The sequence below is a fragment of the Nerophis lumbriciformis genome, linkage group LG27, assembly GCF_033978685.3.
Source record: "Nerophis lumbriciformis linkage group LG27, RoL_Nlum_v2.1, whole genome shotgun sequence".
In the NCBI taxonomy this organism is placed as follows: Eukaryota; Metazoa; Chordata; class Actinopteri; order Syngnathiformes; family Syngnathidae; genus Nerophis; species Nerophis lumbriciformis.
In genome coordinates, this window is record NC_084574.2 from 2,935,254 (window position 1) to 2,952,500 (window position 17,247).

The window sequence follows — 17,247 nt, forward strand, 5'->3', positions numbered from 1 at the left end:
ACGCCGGCATTCAAAGACACAGTACGTTTGTGATACGCCGGCATTTAAAGACACAGTACGTCTGTGATACGCCAGCATTTAAAGACACAATACATCTGTGATACGCCAGCCTTTAAAGACACAGTACGTCTGTGATACGCCGGCATTCAAAGACACAGTACGTCTGTGATACGCCAGCATTTAAAGACACAGTACGTCTGTGATACGCCAGCATTTAAAGACACAGTACGTCTGTGATACGCCAGCATTTAAAGACACAGCACGTCTGTGATACGCCGGCATTTAAAGACACAGTACGTCTGTGATACGTCAGCATTTAAAGACACAGTACGTCTGTGATACGTCAGCATTTAAAGACACAGTACGTCTGTGATACGCCGGCATTTAAAGACACAGTACGTCTGTGATACGCCGGCATTTAAAGACACAGTACGTCTGTGATATGCCGGCATTTAAAGACACAGTACGTCTGTGATATGCCGGCATTTAAAGACACGGTACGTCTGTGATATGCCGGCCTTTAAAGACACAGTACGTCTGTGATTATCTTACATTCTTTAAATAAAAATAAGTGTTTAAATCGCTGCTTGACTTATGATTTCAAAGATCTCCATCAAAATATACACTGGTAAGATGGCAATACATTTTACAGTTAAAAAAAAAGCTGCCAAAAGTTGATTGTACAAATAAAAGTGCTAATCCGCTGAAAAAACGAATTTTACGGTTGAAAAAAAAATGGCAGAGCAGACGCCAGATTAACGTAAAAAAAACTGGTCCCTTTTTTTCCCATTTACGGTGACACACCCTTCAAACAACAACCGTAGATTTGATGGTTAAAAACTGGCAAGTGAGTCGACAAGTTTTTGCCGTAAAAAGCAGTGGTATCATTTTTTTAAATGACAGAATTATGCTGTAAAAACCACAGTAGATTTTACGGTAAAAATTGTGGCGGAAAATCTTTTTCTTTTACATTAAAGGTATAAAAAATGTGTAATACATTAATATTCATATATATATATATATATATATATATATATATATATATATATATATATATATATATATATATATATATATATATATATATATATATGTGTGTGTGTGGGGAAAAAATCACAAGACTATTTCATCTCTACAGGCCTGTTTCATGAGGGGTTCCCTCAATCATCAGGAGATTTTAATGGGAGCATTCACATACCATGGTTTATATAGGGCACAGAGTGGGTAGGTACAGGCTGGCATAGGGGCGTGGTGATTGGCTCATGTGTTACCTAGGAGGTGTTTCCGTCTGTGGCGGCATGCTGTTACAATTTCGCTGCGCTTGTTGAGGGATGACAGGTCTGGACGGTAAATAATAAACAGTTTCTCTTTCAAGCATAGGTTGCATCTTTTATTACCACTATTGTAAGGTGTGCTGGATGCAAGAATTTGCCATGTTATTGAATATTCAACATTATTGTCTTTGAGGTCCCAAATGTGTTTGCTGAGTTCTGTGGTATTCCGCAGGTTTTGGTTCCTGAAAGAAGCCTTGTGATTGTGGCTTCTTTCAGGAACCAAAACCTGCGGAATAATATATATATATATAACATGGCAAATTCTTGCATCCAGCACACCTTACAATAGTGGTAATAAAAGATGCAACCTATGCTTGAAAGAGAAACTGTTTATTATTTACCATCCAGACCTGTCATCCCTCAACAAGCGCAGCGAAATTGTAACAGCATGCCGCCACAGACGGAAACACCTCCTAGGTAACACATGAGCCAATCACCACGCCCCTACGCCAGCCTGTACCCACCCACTCTGTGCCCTATATAAACCATGGTATGTGAATGCTCCCATTAAAATCTCCTGATGATTGAGGGAACCCCCCTCATGAAACAGGCCTGTAGAGATGAAATAGTCTTGTGATTTTTTTTCCCACACATACATATATTGCGCTCTACTACGGTATCGAGCACTATTTTTTGGATAACCTTATTAAGACATATATATATATATATATATATATATATATATATATATATATATATATATACTGTAACAACTGCAGTGTGGCCTTGAATAAAAAGGAGTTTGACACACCTGCATTACACAATTACACTACAACATGTTGGCAGCTTTGTTTGGAAAAATATGTATTACTCTCAATACAACATTATTAATGAATAAATTAGGGATGTCCCGATCCGATATTTGGATCGGATCGGCCGCCGATATTTGCAAAAAAATGCGTATCGGCAAGGCATGGGAAAATGCCGATCCAGATCCAGTTAAAAAAAAAAAACTCTGCTCCGTGTTTTCCAACGCACCGATTTAAATAGTACATTCCACTTTTCTGCTGCTCCCTATAATTTCCGTTCCGCATTTTCCAGCACACCTTCAACACATCCACAGGTCTGTGGACTCTCACGCAGTTGCTTTTAGCTGCTGGCATTACACGACAGGCTCTTCTCACTCTTTCCTGTGTCTCCCTCTCACAGACAGCAAGTGCACCTTCTTACACACGTCACATACTGTCATGTCATACGTCACATACTGTCACGTCATACGTCACATACTGTCACGTCATACGTCACATACTGTCACGTCATACGTCACATACTGTCACGTCATACGTCACATACTGTCACGCCATACGTCACATACTGTCACGTCATACGTCACATACTGTCACGTCATACGTCACATACGTTTACGTCCTCCCCGAGCAGAGAGGTAGCAGCATGGCTAACGTTAGCTGTGATGCTAGCGCAGCCGTGCGAGCAACGCTCCCTCTAAGGTGCTCGCCTGTGCAATTGCGCACTGTTTAAGCGTCCTCTGCGCATAGCAAATCTATGCCACGCACAAAATCAAATAAAAAAATAAGCGCATAACAATTTTCGACACACGGACACGACAGAGAAAACAGTTTTCGTCATCATTGTTCAAATATTGTGACGTCTGTCGAGACGCTTATCTCCATTCGGTGCCACACGTCCACACCATCAAAATGCCGAGGCAAACATTTCCACATCAACACCGTATGAAAAAAATTGTGATTTTTTTTAGTTGTGATTTCCTTCTCTGCATGAAAGTTTAAAAGTAGCATATATTAATGCAGTATGAAGAAGAATGTTTTAATGTAGACATGCAAGCCTTGAAAGAACATTTTGAAAATCAAGACTACATTTCCTGCAAATGGGTGCATTTCTACCCTATATTTTAACTTTAGATTTATTCTCATATCAAACTCTTTTGGCTGTCTTTTTGACACTTACATCCCTCCACACCCTGGATTATAAATAATGTAAATAATTCAATGTGATTATCTTGTGTGATGACTGTATTATGATGATAGTATATATCTGATAGTATATATCTGTATCATGAATCAATTTAAGTGGACCCCGTCTTAAACAAGTGGAAAAACTTATTGGGGTGTTACCATTTAGTGGTCAATTGTACGGAATATGTACTTCACTGTGCAACCTACTAATAAAAGTCTCAATCAATCAATCAAAACACATAGAATCATCATACTGCTGTGATTATATGCATCAAGTGTTCATTCAAGGCTAAGGCAAAATATCGAGATATATGTCGTGTATCGCAATATGGCCTTAAAATATCGCAATATTAAAAAAAGGCCATATCGCCCAGCCCTAGTTCAATGATGCCATTTCTGTTTGTCATGTATAATTTTGTCTATTTTGTGAATAAACAGGTCAGTTTCTTGTTACCAACCATTGTGTATTATTCAAACTCCCCTAATTCAGCTGGCTAGTTGTTATCAAGAGTACTAAAACCCTTTTCAACATGATTCTGACAACTAAGTAGGCTAAATAACTTTTAACTTTAATACATGCTCGGATAGGCCAGTATCGGTCAGTATCGGTATCGGTCAGTATCGGATCGGAAGTGCAAAAACCTGGATCGGGACATCCCTAGAATAAATACACTATTTGAACTTCAATATTAATTACAAACAAAGCAAACAGTCTTTTTATGAAGGCCATTAAGGCATTTTAATAAGATTTGTCCCCTCTCTTTGTATTTAGAGAGCAGAAACAAAAACAGCCTCATTGGTCTTTATCCGTGTGTCCTGAATATTTCGTTCCTGTTGTTAAGACATGGCATCACGTCAAAAGCTTTCCCTCCTCCTCCGTTCTTCTACGCATATGTCTGAGACTGAGGCTAAAATGCCATTATGTACACGGGATTAACATAATCCAATAAAGGCCAGACACGTGTAACATTCAGAGCAGGAGAGGTTTTAATTACCTCCGCTCAGAGCTTGTTTTTGGTTAATAGCAGCACTACATAATGTCCATTTCAACAAAATAACCATCCATCCATTTTCTACTGCTTATTCCCTTTGGGGTCGCGGGGGGCGCTGGAGCCTATCTCAGCTACAATCAGTTTTTTCAAATATTATTATTTGATATTGTCGGAGGCAGATATTTACATATATCCAAATTTAAGTGTTACTTCTTTTACCGTATTTTCCGCACTATAAGGCGCACCTAAAAACCACAAATTTTCTCAAAAGCTGACAGTGCGCCTTATAACCCGGTGCGCTTTATATATGGATTAATATTACGATTCATTTTCATAAAGTTTCGATCTCGCAACTACGGTAAACAGCCGCCATCTTTTTTCCCGGTAGAACAGGAAGCGCTTCTTCTTCTACGCAAGCAACCGCCAAGGTAAGCACCCGCCCCCATAGAACAGGAAGCGCTTCTTCTTCTACTGTAAGCAACCACCCGCCCGCGTAGAAGAAGAAAAAGCGCGCGGATATCACCGTACGTTTCATTTCCTTTGTGTGTTTACATCTGTAAAGACCACAAAATGGCTCCTACTAAGCGACCGGGATCCGGTTCATGAAAAGACGCAATCTCTCCATCCGCACACGGATTACTATTTCACAGCAACTGATATTCCTGTGAACCGCACTGTGGATACAACGGGAGCACGTACGGTGAATATTCGCACCACAGGGAATGAGAAGTCATCCTTCACTGTGGTTCTAGCTTGCCATGCTAATGGCCAGAAACTTCCACCCATGGTGATATTCAAAAGGAAGACCTTGCCAAAAGAGACCTTTCCAGCCGGCGTCATCATAAAAGCTAACTCGAAGGGATGGATGAAGAAAAGATGAGCGAGTGGTTAAGGTAAGTTTAAGTTTACGCGAAGAGGCCGGGTGGCTTTTTTTACGCAGCTCCGTCCATGTTGATATACGACTCCATGCGCGCCCACATCACGCTGGTTTTTAATATATTATTAAAGTTTGACTGACCTATCTGACTGTTTTTTTGACATTCCTTTAGCGCAGTTAGATGCGGCTTATAACACGGGGCGGCTTATAGGTGGACAAAGTTTTGAAATATGCCGTTCATTGAAGGCGCGGCTTATAACCCAGGGCGCCTTATGGTGCGGAAAATACGGTAATTCATAGTCATATTTGAAAACAGCTCGTGTTTTTCCATTTGTTCTCTTTCTGTTTGTCTGCAAGTAAACTGTGTGTGTTAACCTTGAAGCTTTGGAATGTAAGAAAGAGAGATAATGTGCATGTGTTTTGACTAGAGAGACTTAAGAGGGGAGAGGGTTTTGTCGGGAGGGCAGACCATCTTAGCGGGGCGATTGAATGTTCTATGCTGGACTGGTGTCAATGTATATATGCAAAGCTTTGCAAATATATTACAAAAATACCTATTCTGTCTCTGGTGGTTTTTCTAATCAGCTTTAAGTGTCGTAAAGAGCTTGGGAGCGACTTGTGACTTGAATTCAACAACTGGTCCAAAACACAACAATTTATATATATTTATATATATATATATATATATATATATATATATATATATATACACAAAACCCAAAACCAGTGAAGTTGTCACGTTGTGTAAATGGTGAATAAAAAGAGAATACAATAATTTGCAAATCCTTTTCAACTTATATTCAATTGAATAGACAGCAAAGACAAGATATTTCATGTTCACACTGAGAAACTTCTTTTTTTGTTTTTGGCAAATAATCATGAACTTAGAATTTAATGGCAGCAACACATAGCAAAAAAGTTGTCACAGGGGCATTTTTACCACTGTGTTACATGGCCTTTTCTTTTAACAACACTCAGTAGACGTTTGGGAACTGAGGAGACACATTTTTGAAGTGGAATTCTTTCCCATTCTTGCTTGATTACTTAAGTTGTTCAACAGTCCGGGGGTCTCCGTTGTGGTATTTTAGGCTTCATAATAATAATAATAATAATAACTGGGATTTATATAGCGCTTTTCTAAGTACCCAAAGTCGCTTTACATGTAGATAATGTACATATTAATGCACATTAATGTACATAATGCCACACACATTTTCAATGGGAGACAGAATGTGGCTTGACATTGTCTTACTGATATAAGCAGGGGCGTCCATGAAAAAGACATTGTTTGTATGACAAAATATGTTGTTCCAAAACCTGTATGTATCTTTCAGCATTAATGGTGCCTTCACAGATGTGTAAGTTACCCATGCCTTGGGCACTAATGCACCCCCATACCATCACACATGCTGGCTTTTGAACTTTGTGCCTAGAATAGTCCGGATGGTTCTTTTACTCTTTTGTCCGGAGGACACAGTTTCCAAAAACAATTTGACTCGTCAGACCACAGCACACTTTTCCACTTTGCTTCAGTCCATCTTAGATAAAGTTAAAGTTAAAGTTAAAGTACCAATGATTGTCACACACACACTAGGTGTGGCGAGATTATTCTCTGCATTTGACCCATCACCCTTGATCACCCCCTGGGAGGTGAGGGGAGCAGTGAGCAGCAGCGGTGGCCGCGCCCGGGAATCATCTTGGTGATTTAACCCCCAATTCCAACCCTTGATGCTGAGTGCCAAGCAGGGAGGTAATGGGTCCCATCTTTATAGTCTTTGGTATGACTCGGCCGGGATTTGAACTCACAACCTACCGATCTCAGGGCGGACACTCTAACCACTAGGCCACTGAGTAGGCTCAGATGAACTCGGGCCCAGCGAAGCAGGCAGTGTTTCTGGGTGTTGTTGATAAATGGCTTTCGCCTTGCATAGTAGAGCTTTAACTTGCACTTACAGATGTAGCGACCAACTGTACTTAGTGACAGTGGTTTTCTGAAGTGTTCCTGAGCCCATGTGGTGATATCCTTTAGAGATTGATGTCGGTTTTTGATACAGTTGAAGGTCACGGTCATTCGATGTTGGTTTCCGGCCATGCCGCTTACGTGGAGTGATTTCTCCAGATTCTCTGAACCTTTTGATGATATTACAGACCGTAGATGTTGAAATCCCTAAATGTCTTGCAATTGCACTTTGAGAAACGTTGTTCTTAAACTGTTTGACTATTTGCTCGCGCAGTTGTGGACAAAGGGGTGTACCTCGCCCCATCCTTTCTTGTGAAAGACTGAGCATTTTTTGGGAGGCTGTTTTTATACCCAATCATGGCACCCACCTGTTCCCAATCAGCCTGCACACCTGTGGGATGTTCCAAATAAGTGTTTGATGAGCATTCCTCAACTTTATCAGTATTTATTGCCACCTTTCCCAACTTCTTTGTCACGTGTTGCTGGCATCAAATTCTAAAGTTAATGATTATTTGCCAAAAAAAAAAATGTTTATGAGTTTGAACATCAAATATGTTGTCTTTGTAGCATATTCAACTGAATATGGGTTGAAAAGGATTTGCAAATCATTGGGCTTCACGGTGGCAGAGGGGTTAGTGCATCTGCCTCACAATACGAAGGTCCCGAGTAGTCTTGGGTTCAATCCCGGGCTCGGGACCTTTCTGTGTGGAGTTTGCATGTCGTCCCCGTGACTGCGTGGGTTCCCTCCGGGTACTCCGGCTTCCTCCCACCTCCAAAGACATGCACCTGGGGATAAGTTGATTGGCAACACTAAATTGGCCCTAGTGTGTGGATGTGAGTGTGAATGTTGTCTGTCTATCTGTGTTGGCCCTGCGATGAGGTGGCGACTTGTCTAGGGTGTACCCCGCCTTCCGCCCAATTGTAGCTGAGATAGGCTCCAGCGCCCCCCGCGACCCCAAAGGGAATAAGCGGTAGAAAATGGATGGATGGATGGATGTATTCCGTTTATATTTACATCTAACACAATTTCCCAACTCATATGGAAACAGGGTTTGTAGAACATGCTATACGTTTACCAGTGACGTGCAGTCATGGAAAGAAAAAAAATGTAAAAAGATTTTTTTTATTTATTAAATTGTTATATGTATCCAGTGATTATACTATAAAGTTATTTTCCATTTAACTTCACCCGTTTTAGATTATTTTTATTTAAAATCGCTGAATTTTCACATTTGCCGTTCAAATACTGAGAAGAGACGGTGCGGTGATCAGCAGCCAGTTGAGGCACGTCACTCAGTGCCTCAACATGGATTGCGCAATGAGTCGGCTAACTGCTGGCCTGCTGTGCAGTGAGACTGTATTGCTATATGAACTATATTATACATTTCCATAGTTTAGTTAGCTGAGGTATATAATGTACAGTGTATTTTGTCAACAACTGTATGTGTGTAACGTATTTCTTGTGCTGAGCGATCATAAAACGGCTGCAAAAGACGCACTGGCTGAGGCTCGCCTCCTGCACCCCCGCCGTAGAATCGTTATATCAACTAAAGCCCACACTTACACTTTCCACGTGCAAGATTGAATCTATTTAAAAAAGTTATTTCATAAGAAGCCAAAAAGTGCAAAAACAATAATGTTCGTGTTGGAGGAGTTGTGAATGACTGCAGGGCCACAACATTAGGTACACCTGCAGACTGCAGGTGTACCTAATTCACAACTCCTCCAACACCAACATTATTGTTTTTGCACTTTTTGGCTTCTTATTAAATAACTTTTGTAACCTATTTTTATGGGCTTTCCTCTTTGTGATGTTAAGTTCCTGTTATGCGCTGTTATACAGTATATGCCTTGAGCTCTTATTTTGAAGGCGCTAAGAGCGGAAGTGATGACACGTTAGAGTTGAGCGGAAGTTTTTGAAAGAAGGTAAATAAAGTGGTCCTCGTGTAAACTGGAGCCTCCGTGTTTGTTATTTTGTAGTTTCATACAGTATAGGCGACATTTATAAACCCTCGGTTACACTTTTTTAAATAGATTCAATCTTGCACGTGGAAAGTTGAAGTGAGGGCTTTAGTTGATATAACACTCCCGTCAGGGGGTGCATTAATCCAGCACAACAGCGGCGCATGGACTTCATTTATAAGTAAAGGTAAGACCATATTAACGTTCTTTTTTATTAAATGTTCTTTTTTGTGTGCTACAGTTTGTATGTGTAAAGTTAAAGTTAAGTTAAAGTAGCAATGATTGTCACACACACACTAGGTGTAATGAAATTTGTCCTCTGCATTTGACCCATCCCCTTAATCACCCCCTGGGAGGTGAGGGGAGCAGTGGGAATCATTTTTGGTGATTTAACCCCCAATTCCAAGCCTTGATGCTGAGTGCCAAGCAGGGAAGAATGCTGGTATGAGCTTTTAAACATAACTGCTGCCAATCAAATGGTGAATAAGATACTCTTTAGGGTTCATATGTTTGTAAATCTGACTGTGATGAAGTCAGTGCCTCACCAGCCATCAACCTCACCGCACGTCACTGACGTTTACCAAACAATCTGTCACTCCTAATCGCTAAATCCCATGAAATCTTATACGTCTAGTAGAGATGCGCGGATAGGCAATTATTTCATCCGCAACCGCATCAGAAAGTCGTCAACCATCCGCCATCCACCCGATGTAACATTTGATCAGAACCGCATCCGCCCGCCATCCGCCCGCACCCGCCCGTTGTTATATATCTAATATAGACGATGCAAGGCATTAGTGAGGTTATAAAGCTTTTGCCTGTTAAAGAAAGGAGACTGATCCAATGCAGCACAGACATTCGCGTGCCACACTGTCACGACCCAGACGCACACCAGTGCGCAATCATATAGGAGCCGCGCAGAGCGCACCTCCAAGCGTGTCTCGCTGCCGGCGACGGCCGGGTATGGGCCCGACGCTCCAGCGCCATCCATTTTCAGGGCTATTTGATTCGGCAGGTGGGTTGTTACACACTCCTTAGCGGGTTCCGACGTCCATGGCCACCGTCCTAGCTGCTGTCTATATCAACCAGGGTGAGCCCCGCCCCTTTCGTGAGCGCACTGCGCGCGGAGTGACCCCTGTTACGCGCCCCCGGCAACAGGGGTGGCGGGCAGGTAAGCTGCGCGGGCGGAGCGCGCGGAGTGACCCTTGTTACGAGCCCCAAGCCACGGGGGTGGCGGGCAGGTAAGCTGCTTACCTGCTGCGCGTGACGCCGGCCGCGGCGAAGGCGGACGAGGCGGGGTGTCGGTGCGGTGGGCGCGGTGGTGACCCTGGACGTGCGTCGGGCCCTTCTCGCGGATCGCCTCAGCTACGGCTCCCGGTGGGGCCCTCTCGGGGGAAGGGGCCTCGGTCCCGGACCCCGGCGAGGCGTCGGGGGCTAGGGTTAGGGTTAGGGTAAAAGTGTCCATCTCTTTTTCTTTTTTTTCTTCTGTTGTGGCATATGCTGCAGGTGCCTGCTCGTTTTTCGTATGTGGGTAACAACATTTAACTATGTATATATATTTACCAATTGGTTTAACTGCCACCCGCCTGAATCTATTTAAAATCTAATTTTTTTTTATTTCAACCGCCCGACCCGACCCGACCCGACCCGACCCGACCCGCGGATAAAATCTAATTTTTTTAAATTTCATCCGCCCGATCCGCGGATAATCCGCGGACTCCGCGGTTGTGCCCGCAAACCGCGCATCTCTAACGTCTAGTCTCTTACGTGAATGAGCTAAATAATATTATTTGATATTTTACCGTAATTTGTTAATCATTTCACACATAGGTCGCTCCTGAGTATAAGTTGCACCCCCGGCCAAACTATGAAAAAAACTGCGACTTATAGTCCGAAAAATACGGTAAACATGCGTTGACTGACCGGACAGAAGAAGGTGTTCTCCGCGACGTGTTTGGCCACTCGCAGGTTCTCGGCCGACAAGGACATGATGAGCAGCAGGGCGTCTCTGGCCTGCTGGCCCACCGTGCCCTCCTTGTGGATGAAGGGGATGAGCAGGGAGAAGATGAGGAAGTTGGCAGCTCCCTGGTCCTTGCTGGTGTGGAAAAAGAGCTCCAGGATGGAGGGGTCCTTGGCCAGAACGCAGCACAGCTGGTGGAGCAGCAGCACCAGCTGAGCCTCCACCCGCGGCGCCGCCGTGCCCGAGCACGCCGACAGCAGCATCATGAGCGGCCTGAGGACGGGCTTGTGATGCAGCAGGGGCTGGCGCGACTGGCCCACCAGCATCTCGTACATCTTCAGCTGCTCCAGCTTCATGTCGTCGGTGAACTCCCTGCGGAGGCTCCACACAAACAGGCGCTCCATCACGTTCTCCATCACCACAAACTCCAGGATGGGGCCCATGGCGCCGGCCTTACCGCACTCCTCTTCCATAAGCAGGAAGAGCATGTGCTCCACGTAGTTCTGCACCGCGCTCGCCTCGTCGCCCGGCACGGGGCCGAAGCGGGGGCCGCCGCCGAGGTTGAGGACGGCCAGGGAGGACAGGGCGGGCGCGCTGCCGCGTGAGGGCTCGTGTTTTTCAAGGATCTTCACCACCTGTTGGGAGGAGGGAGAACAATATGTCACATGACCAGTGGTGGGTAGTATCGCGCTACATTTACTCCATTACATCTACTTGAGTAACTTTTGGGATAAATTGTACTTCTAAGAGTAGTTTTAATGCAACATACTTTTACTTTTACTTGAGTATATTTATAGAGAAGAAACGCTACTTTTACTCCGCTACTTTTATCTACATTCAGCTCGCTACTCGCTACTAATTTGTATCGATCTGTTAATGCACGCTTTGTTTGTTTTGGTCTGTCAGACAGACCTTCATAGTGCCTGCGTTTCAACAAATACAGTCACTGGTGACGTTCACGCCGTTCCACCAATCAGATGCAGTCACCGGTGACGTTGGACCAATCAAACAGAGCCAGGCGGTCACATGACCTGACTTAAGCAAGTTGAAAAACGTATTCGGGTGTTACCATTTAGTGGTCAATCGTACGGAATATGCACTGTACTGTGCAATCTACTAATAAAAGTTCCAATCAATCAATCAAAAGTGTGAAGGAAAAAAGACCCTTTTTTATTTCAACCGTACATCCCGTCAAAAGCCTAAAGACTGACTGCACAGTTCCTGTCGTCACAATAAAAGTGCCGCTCCATCGCGCCTGCGCTTTCAAAATAAGAGTCTCCGAAAGCCAGCGCAAACAAGCTAGCAAGCTACGGAGTTTGCCGCCAATGTATTTCTTGTAAAGTGTATAAAAACGAATATGGAAGCTGGACAAATAAGAAGCCAAAAACCAACCACTTTCATGTGGTATTAGACAGAAAGGAGGAACTTTTTTTCTCCTCCATTTGAAAACGTGGACGTTATCATCACTACTGTCTGATTACAATCAATGCAAGTCATCAGAATCAGGTAATACACCAACTTATATTCTTGTCTTCATGAAAGAAAGGAATCTATATGTGTTAAACATGCATGTATATTCATTAAAACACCTTTAACATGTAAACAAAAACGGCTAAATAAATAAATATAAATTATATACTGTATATATCAATGTATGTATATATATATGTGTATATATATATGTGTGTGTGTGTGTGTGTATATATATATATATATATATGTGTGTGTGTAAAAGCCAGTAAATTAGAATATTTTGAAAAACTTGATTTATTTCAGTAATTGCATTCAAAAGGTGTAACTTGTACATTATATTTATTCATTGCACACAGACTGATGCATTCAAATGTTTATTTCATTTAATTTTGATGATTTGAAGTGGCAACAAATGAAAATCCAAAATTCCGTGTGTCACAAAATTAGAATATTGTGTAAGGCTAATACAAAAAAGGGATTTTTAGAAATGTTGGCCAACTGAAAAGTATGAAAATGAAAAATATGAGCATGTACAATACTCAATACTTGGTTGGAGCTCCTTTTGCCTCAATTACTGCGTTAATGCGGCGTGGCATGGAGTCGATGAGTTTCTGGCACTGCTCAGGTGTTATGAGAGCCCAGGTTGCTCTGATAGTGGCCTTCAACTCTTCTGCGTTTTTGGGTCTGGCATTCTGCATCTTCCTTTTCACAATACCCCACAGATTTTCTATGGGGCTAAGGTCAGGGGAGTTGGCGGGCCAATTTAGAACAGAAATACCATGGTCCGTAAACCAGGCACGGGTAGATTTTGCGCTGTGTGCAGGCGCCAAGTCCTGTTGGAACTTGAAATCTCCATCTCCATAGAGCAGGTCAGCAGCAGGAAGCATGAAGTGCTCTAAAACTTGCTGGTAGACAGCTGCGTTGACCCTGGATCTCAGGAAACAGAGTGGACCGACACCAGCAGATGACATGGCACCCCAAACCATCACCCAACCATGCAAATTTTGCATTTCCTTTGGAAATCGAGGTCCCAGAGTCTGGAGGAAGACAGGAGAGGCACAGGATCCACGTTGCCTGAAGTCTAGTGTAAAGTTTCCACCATCAGTGATGGTTTGGGGTGCCATGTCATCTGCTGGTGTCGGTCCACTCTGTTTCCTGAGACCCAGGGTCAACGCAGCCGTCTACCAGCAAGTTTTAGAGCACTTCATGCTTCCTGCTGCTGACCTGCTCTATGGAGATGGAGATTATATCAAAATATTCTAATTTACTGGCTTTTACCTGTATATGTGTGTGTATATGTTACTCATCAGTTACTCAGTACTTGAGTAGTTTTTTCACAACATACTTTTTACTTTTACTCAAGTAAATATTTGGGTGACTACTCCTTACTTTTACTTGAGTAATAAATCTCTAAAGTAACAGTACTCTTACTTGAGTACAATTTCTGGCTACTCTACCCACCTCTGCACATGACTACCATCCAGCTAAGGTTGGACCAAGTAGTGAGGTATGACAACAAAGATGATGTCATTAGTGTGTTCATTGCAGATGGTGCAAAAGAGAATGGAGTGAGGTTTCCCAGGCCAGCAAAAATTAGCATCCCGAGAACTTTGTGGCCCCTAATCTGAATTGCATTGCCAAGGTTTGGAATATGAATCATGTTGTATCAATAACTGGTGTAGTGAATAGAAGAGCAGATAAAGTGACACTCTGCTTTGTGTGTGCTCTCCCTCCCTTAGAAACCCAGACTGGTGACCATGGTGTCAGCGTTCCCACTGGTTCACCTGTGCTTTGGCAACAAACGTGGATGTGGGTCGATGGAAACAAGAACCTGCTGGGAGGTGAGCCTTCAGAGAATAGTTTGTTATTTCGGATGACCTCGTGTCCTCTTTAACGTGACGACACTTTTTGGCTTGTGTACTGCCAAGGTTTAGAAGTCTACTGGTGTAAAGGTGTTCATGTACAGTCTAGGGTTGTACGTAAGGCTGCAGCTAACGATTATTTTTCTATCGATTAATCTATAGATTTTTTTTTTTTTTCGATTAATCGGTTAATCTATAGATTTTTTTTTCGATTAATCTATAGATTATTTTTCCTTTTACCGATTATTTTTTCGATTAATCGGTTAATCTATAGATTATTTTTTCCGATTAATCTATAGATTATTTTTCCTTTTACCGATTATTTTTTTTATTTAAAATGAAGATGAAAAAAATAAATGTAGGCCAGTTTTTTCAAAAGGCATGACTTTTATTTACAAAAAAAAAAAAAAGTATGGCCACTCAGTCAACATTGACAACAACCGGTACTTCTAAATCACTAATCCTCGCCTCCATGGCGACAAAGTAAGTTTCTTACAAGTATCATTATCACTGCAGGACGAGGAATACCTAAACATGCTTCACTACACACCGTAGGAGGATACAATAGCTCACTGGCTTCACAAAGTAAACAAATACCATGGGTGGATCCTCACCTGACATCCACTGTAATGATACCAAGTACAAGAGCGTATATAGTCGATACTACTATGATTAAATCAATATTTTTTTAGCATCACAAAATCTTTTTCCGTCCCTGGACACATGAGGACTTTGAATTAAGGCTGCAGCTAACGATTATTTTTCTATCGATTAATCTATAGATTATTTTTTCGATTAATCGGTTAATCTATAGATTATTATTTTTTCGATTAATCTATAGATTATTTTTCCTTTTACCGATTATTTTTTTTATTTAAAATGAAGATGAAAAAATAAATGTAGGCCAGTTTTTTCAAAAGGCATGACTTTTATTTACAAAAAAAAAAAAAAAGTATGGCCACTCAGTCAACATTGACAACAACATGACAAAATATTCTGTAACAATGTAAACATTTAAAACTTTTAACATTTAACAAAATTAAAAGTAGCTTATTTGCTTTTTAATGTGCAAATATAAAAGTAAACATCCAGTGCAAATCTTAATATTCTGCAATAGTATAAGCATTTCTAAAGTAAAAGTATTGCTTATTTTGTTTTAAAATGTGCAAAAATAAAGATAAACATCCAATACAAAAAAGTGCAAAACGAAATATTCTGTAACAGTGTAAACATTTCAACAAAAGTAAAAGTATTGCTTATTTTGCTTAATAACACAACAATGATAGTATGATTAATGTGAAAGTTAATTGTTGGTTTGTACATAGTATATGTAACTGTTAATGTTGTAAAAGGTATTTGCACAACTAATTAACGTTAGCGTTAAAGAGGAGCGCGTCTTTGTAAACACTGAACAGGCACGCCAAACGCGCCTCTCAGAGCGAAACAGTGTTTTAGTTTATGAATTTACAACGCAGATACAAATGACACATTCATGTTTTTATGTAATGATGACAACGTATACTCACGCGGACGATTGACTTGTTGATGGTGATGGCAAGAACGCTGTCGGGTGTTTTCTTTTCAAATGTTCGTTCATAGCCGTTGTGCTGCTATGATAGGCCATTTCCGCTCGACACAGTGTGCATACAACAACTGTCAAGTGTTTTGCTTTTTTCGCTGTGCTTATCCCACACTTGAAGGGATGTACCAATGCTGAATGTGGCTTCTGGATTTCACTCAAAAGACCAGACCGTAGTTACTTTTTCCTTTTATTTTCCTTTAGTTTGCAACAGTTTTTCCAACGAAGAAACTGCTTCTTTTTTCTTCTTTAGTCTTTTTAGCAGTCTTTAGCAGTGTTAGTAGACTTTAGTTTCTTTAGCTGTCATTAGCTGTCTTTAGTAGCCTTTAGTAGCCTTTAGCTTCTTTAGTAGGTGAAAAACCTTTAAGGACAAAACACCACAAGATTAACATGCTGTAAAAAATCAATCAATTATCAATCCCATAATTTACAATTATTAATTAGGCAATCAAACTCTTAACCATTAAACAAGTGCAAGAAAATGGACACATCTTTTCCCTTTAAGTTAAAACAGATTTTAAATAAATTGTCTCAACATAAATGCACCAAGATACATATAAAATACATTTAAACCCAGAAACACAATAGATAAATGCAACAGAAAACCCAATATGCAAATACATAAATACCTAACCAATTAACCACCTATTTAGATACATATTTAAAATCCATATTCAATATAAATATATTATTAATTTAGCAGTGAAACACTCAATCTTAAACGCTGTCTACTGGTAGAAAAATGCCCCCTTTTTCTATGCCCTCACCAGCAGCCAATGATCCAACACAGTTAAATCCAACACTTTAAATTGAGCGACTTCACCCTCCTGATGAAGCAAACTGCTCCAACATTTATCAAACTAAGCAAAGAATATCAACACTAAACAACAGTTACATAACACACTGTGTGTATTTAGCCTCCAGACTAAGCACGCTACATGCACACAACTCCCCCGCACCCCCCATCTCACCAGTGCAACAGGTGCGCCACACCCACAAAGAGAACTAAAGTGCGTTCAGCTTTTGGTTTTGGTACACTTTTGGCACAACTCTGGGTTATCTGTAATGAACTAAACCTTTTTCCACTCTGCGCTGGCGTCTTTTGTCCTCCTTGATTTGACACAGCGGTCTAATTACCGGGCTCGCGCACCAGCAGATGAGACAGGAGCGCGCCGCGTTATACCTGCGCGTGAACGTAAACCGATCGGCTCTGATCATATAAGCCGACTGGCCGAAATAATGCCGAATTATATACATTTCCCGGGGTTGCCTCGGTGAATAGGGATGCGGATGTGCTCTAAGATAAAATTTAAT

General features: G+C 41.6%; 1 protein-coding gene and 1 long non-coding RNA gene across 3 annotated transcripts in view; one reads left to right on the forward strand and one right to left on the reverse strand.

Moving 5' to 3' along the window:
- fhip1aa (FHF complex subunit HOOK interacting protein 1Aa) overlaps window positions 1-17,247 on the reverse strand; it is a 79,425-nt gene that overhangs the window by 20,977 nt on the left and 41,201 nt on the right. For both annotated transcript variants that reach the window (XM_061923009.2, XM_061923008.2), the window contains exon 3: window positions 10,983-11,654. In XM_061923009.2, the coding sequence (XP_061778993.2) occupies window positions 10,983-11,654 (672 nt within the window). The remainder of the gene's footprint in view (window positions 1-10,982; window positions 11,655-17,247) is intronic.
- Window positions 13,954-17,247, forward strand: part of LOC140679954 (uncharacterized) — a 6,016-nt gene continuing 2,722 nt past the window's right edge. The window contains exons 1-2 of the long non-coding RNA XR_012051240.1: window positions 13,954-14,134; window positions 14,232-14,333. This is a non-coding gene — a long non-coding RNA (uncharacterized lncRNA). The remainder of the gene's footprint in view (window positions 14,135-14,231; window positions 14,334-17,247) is intronic.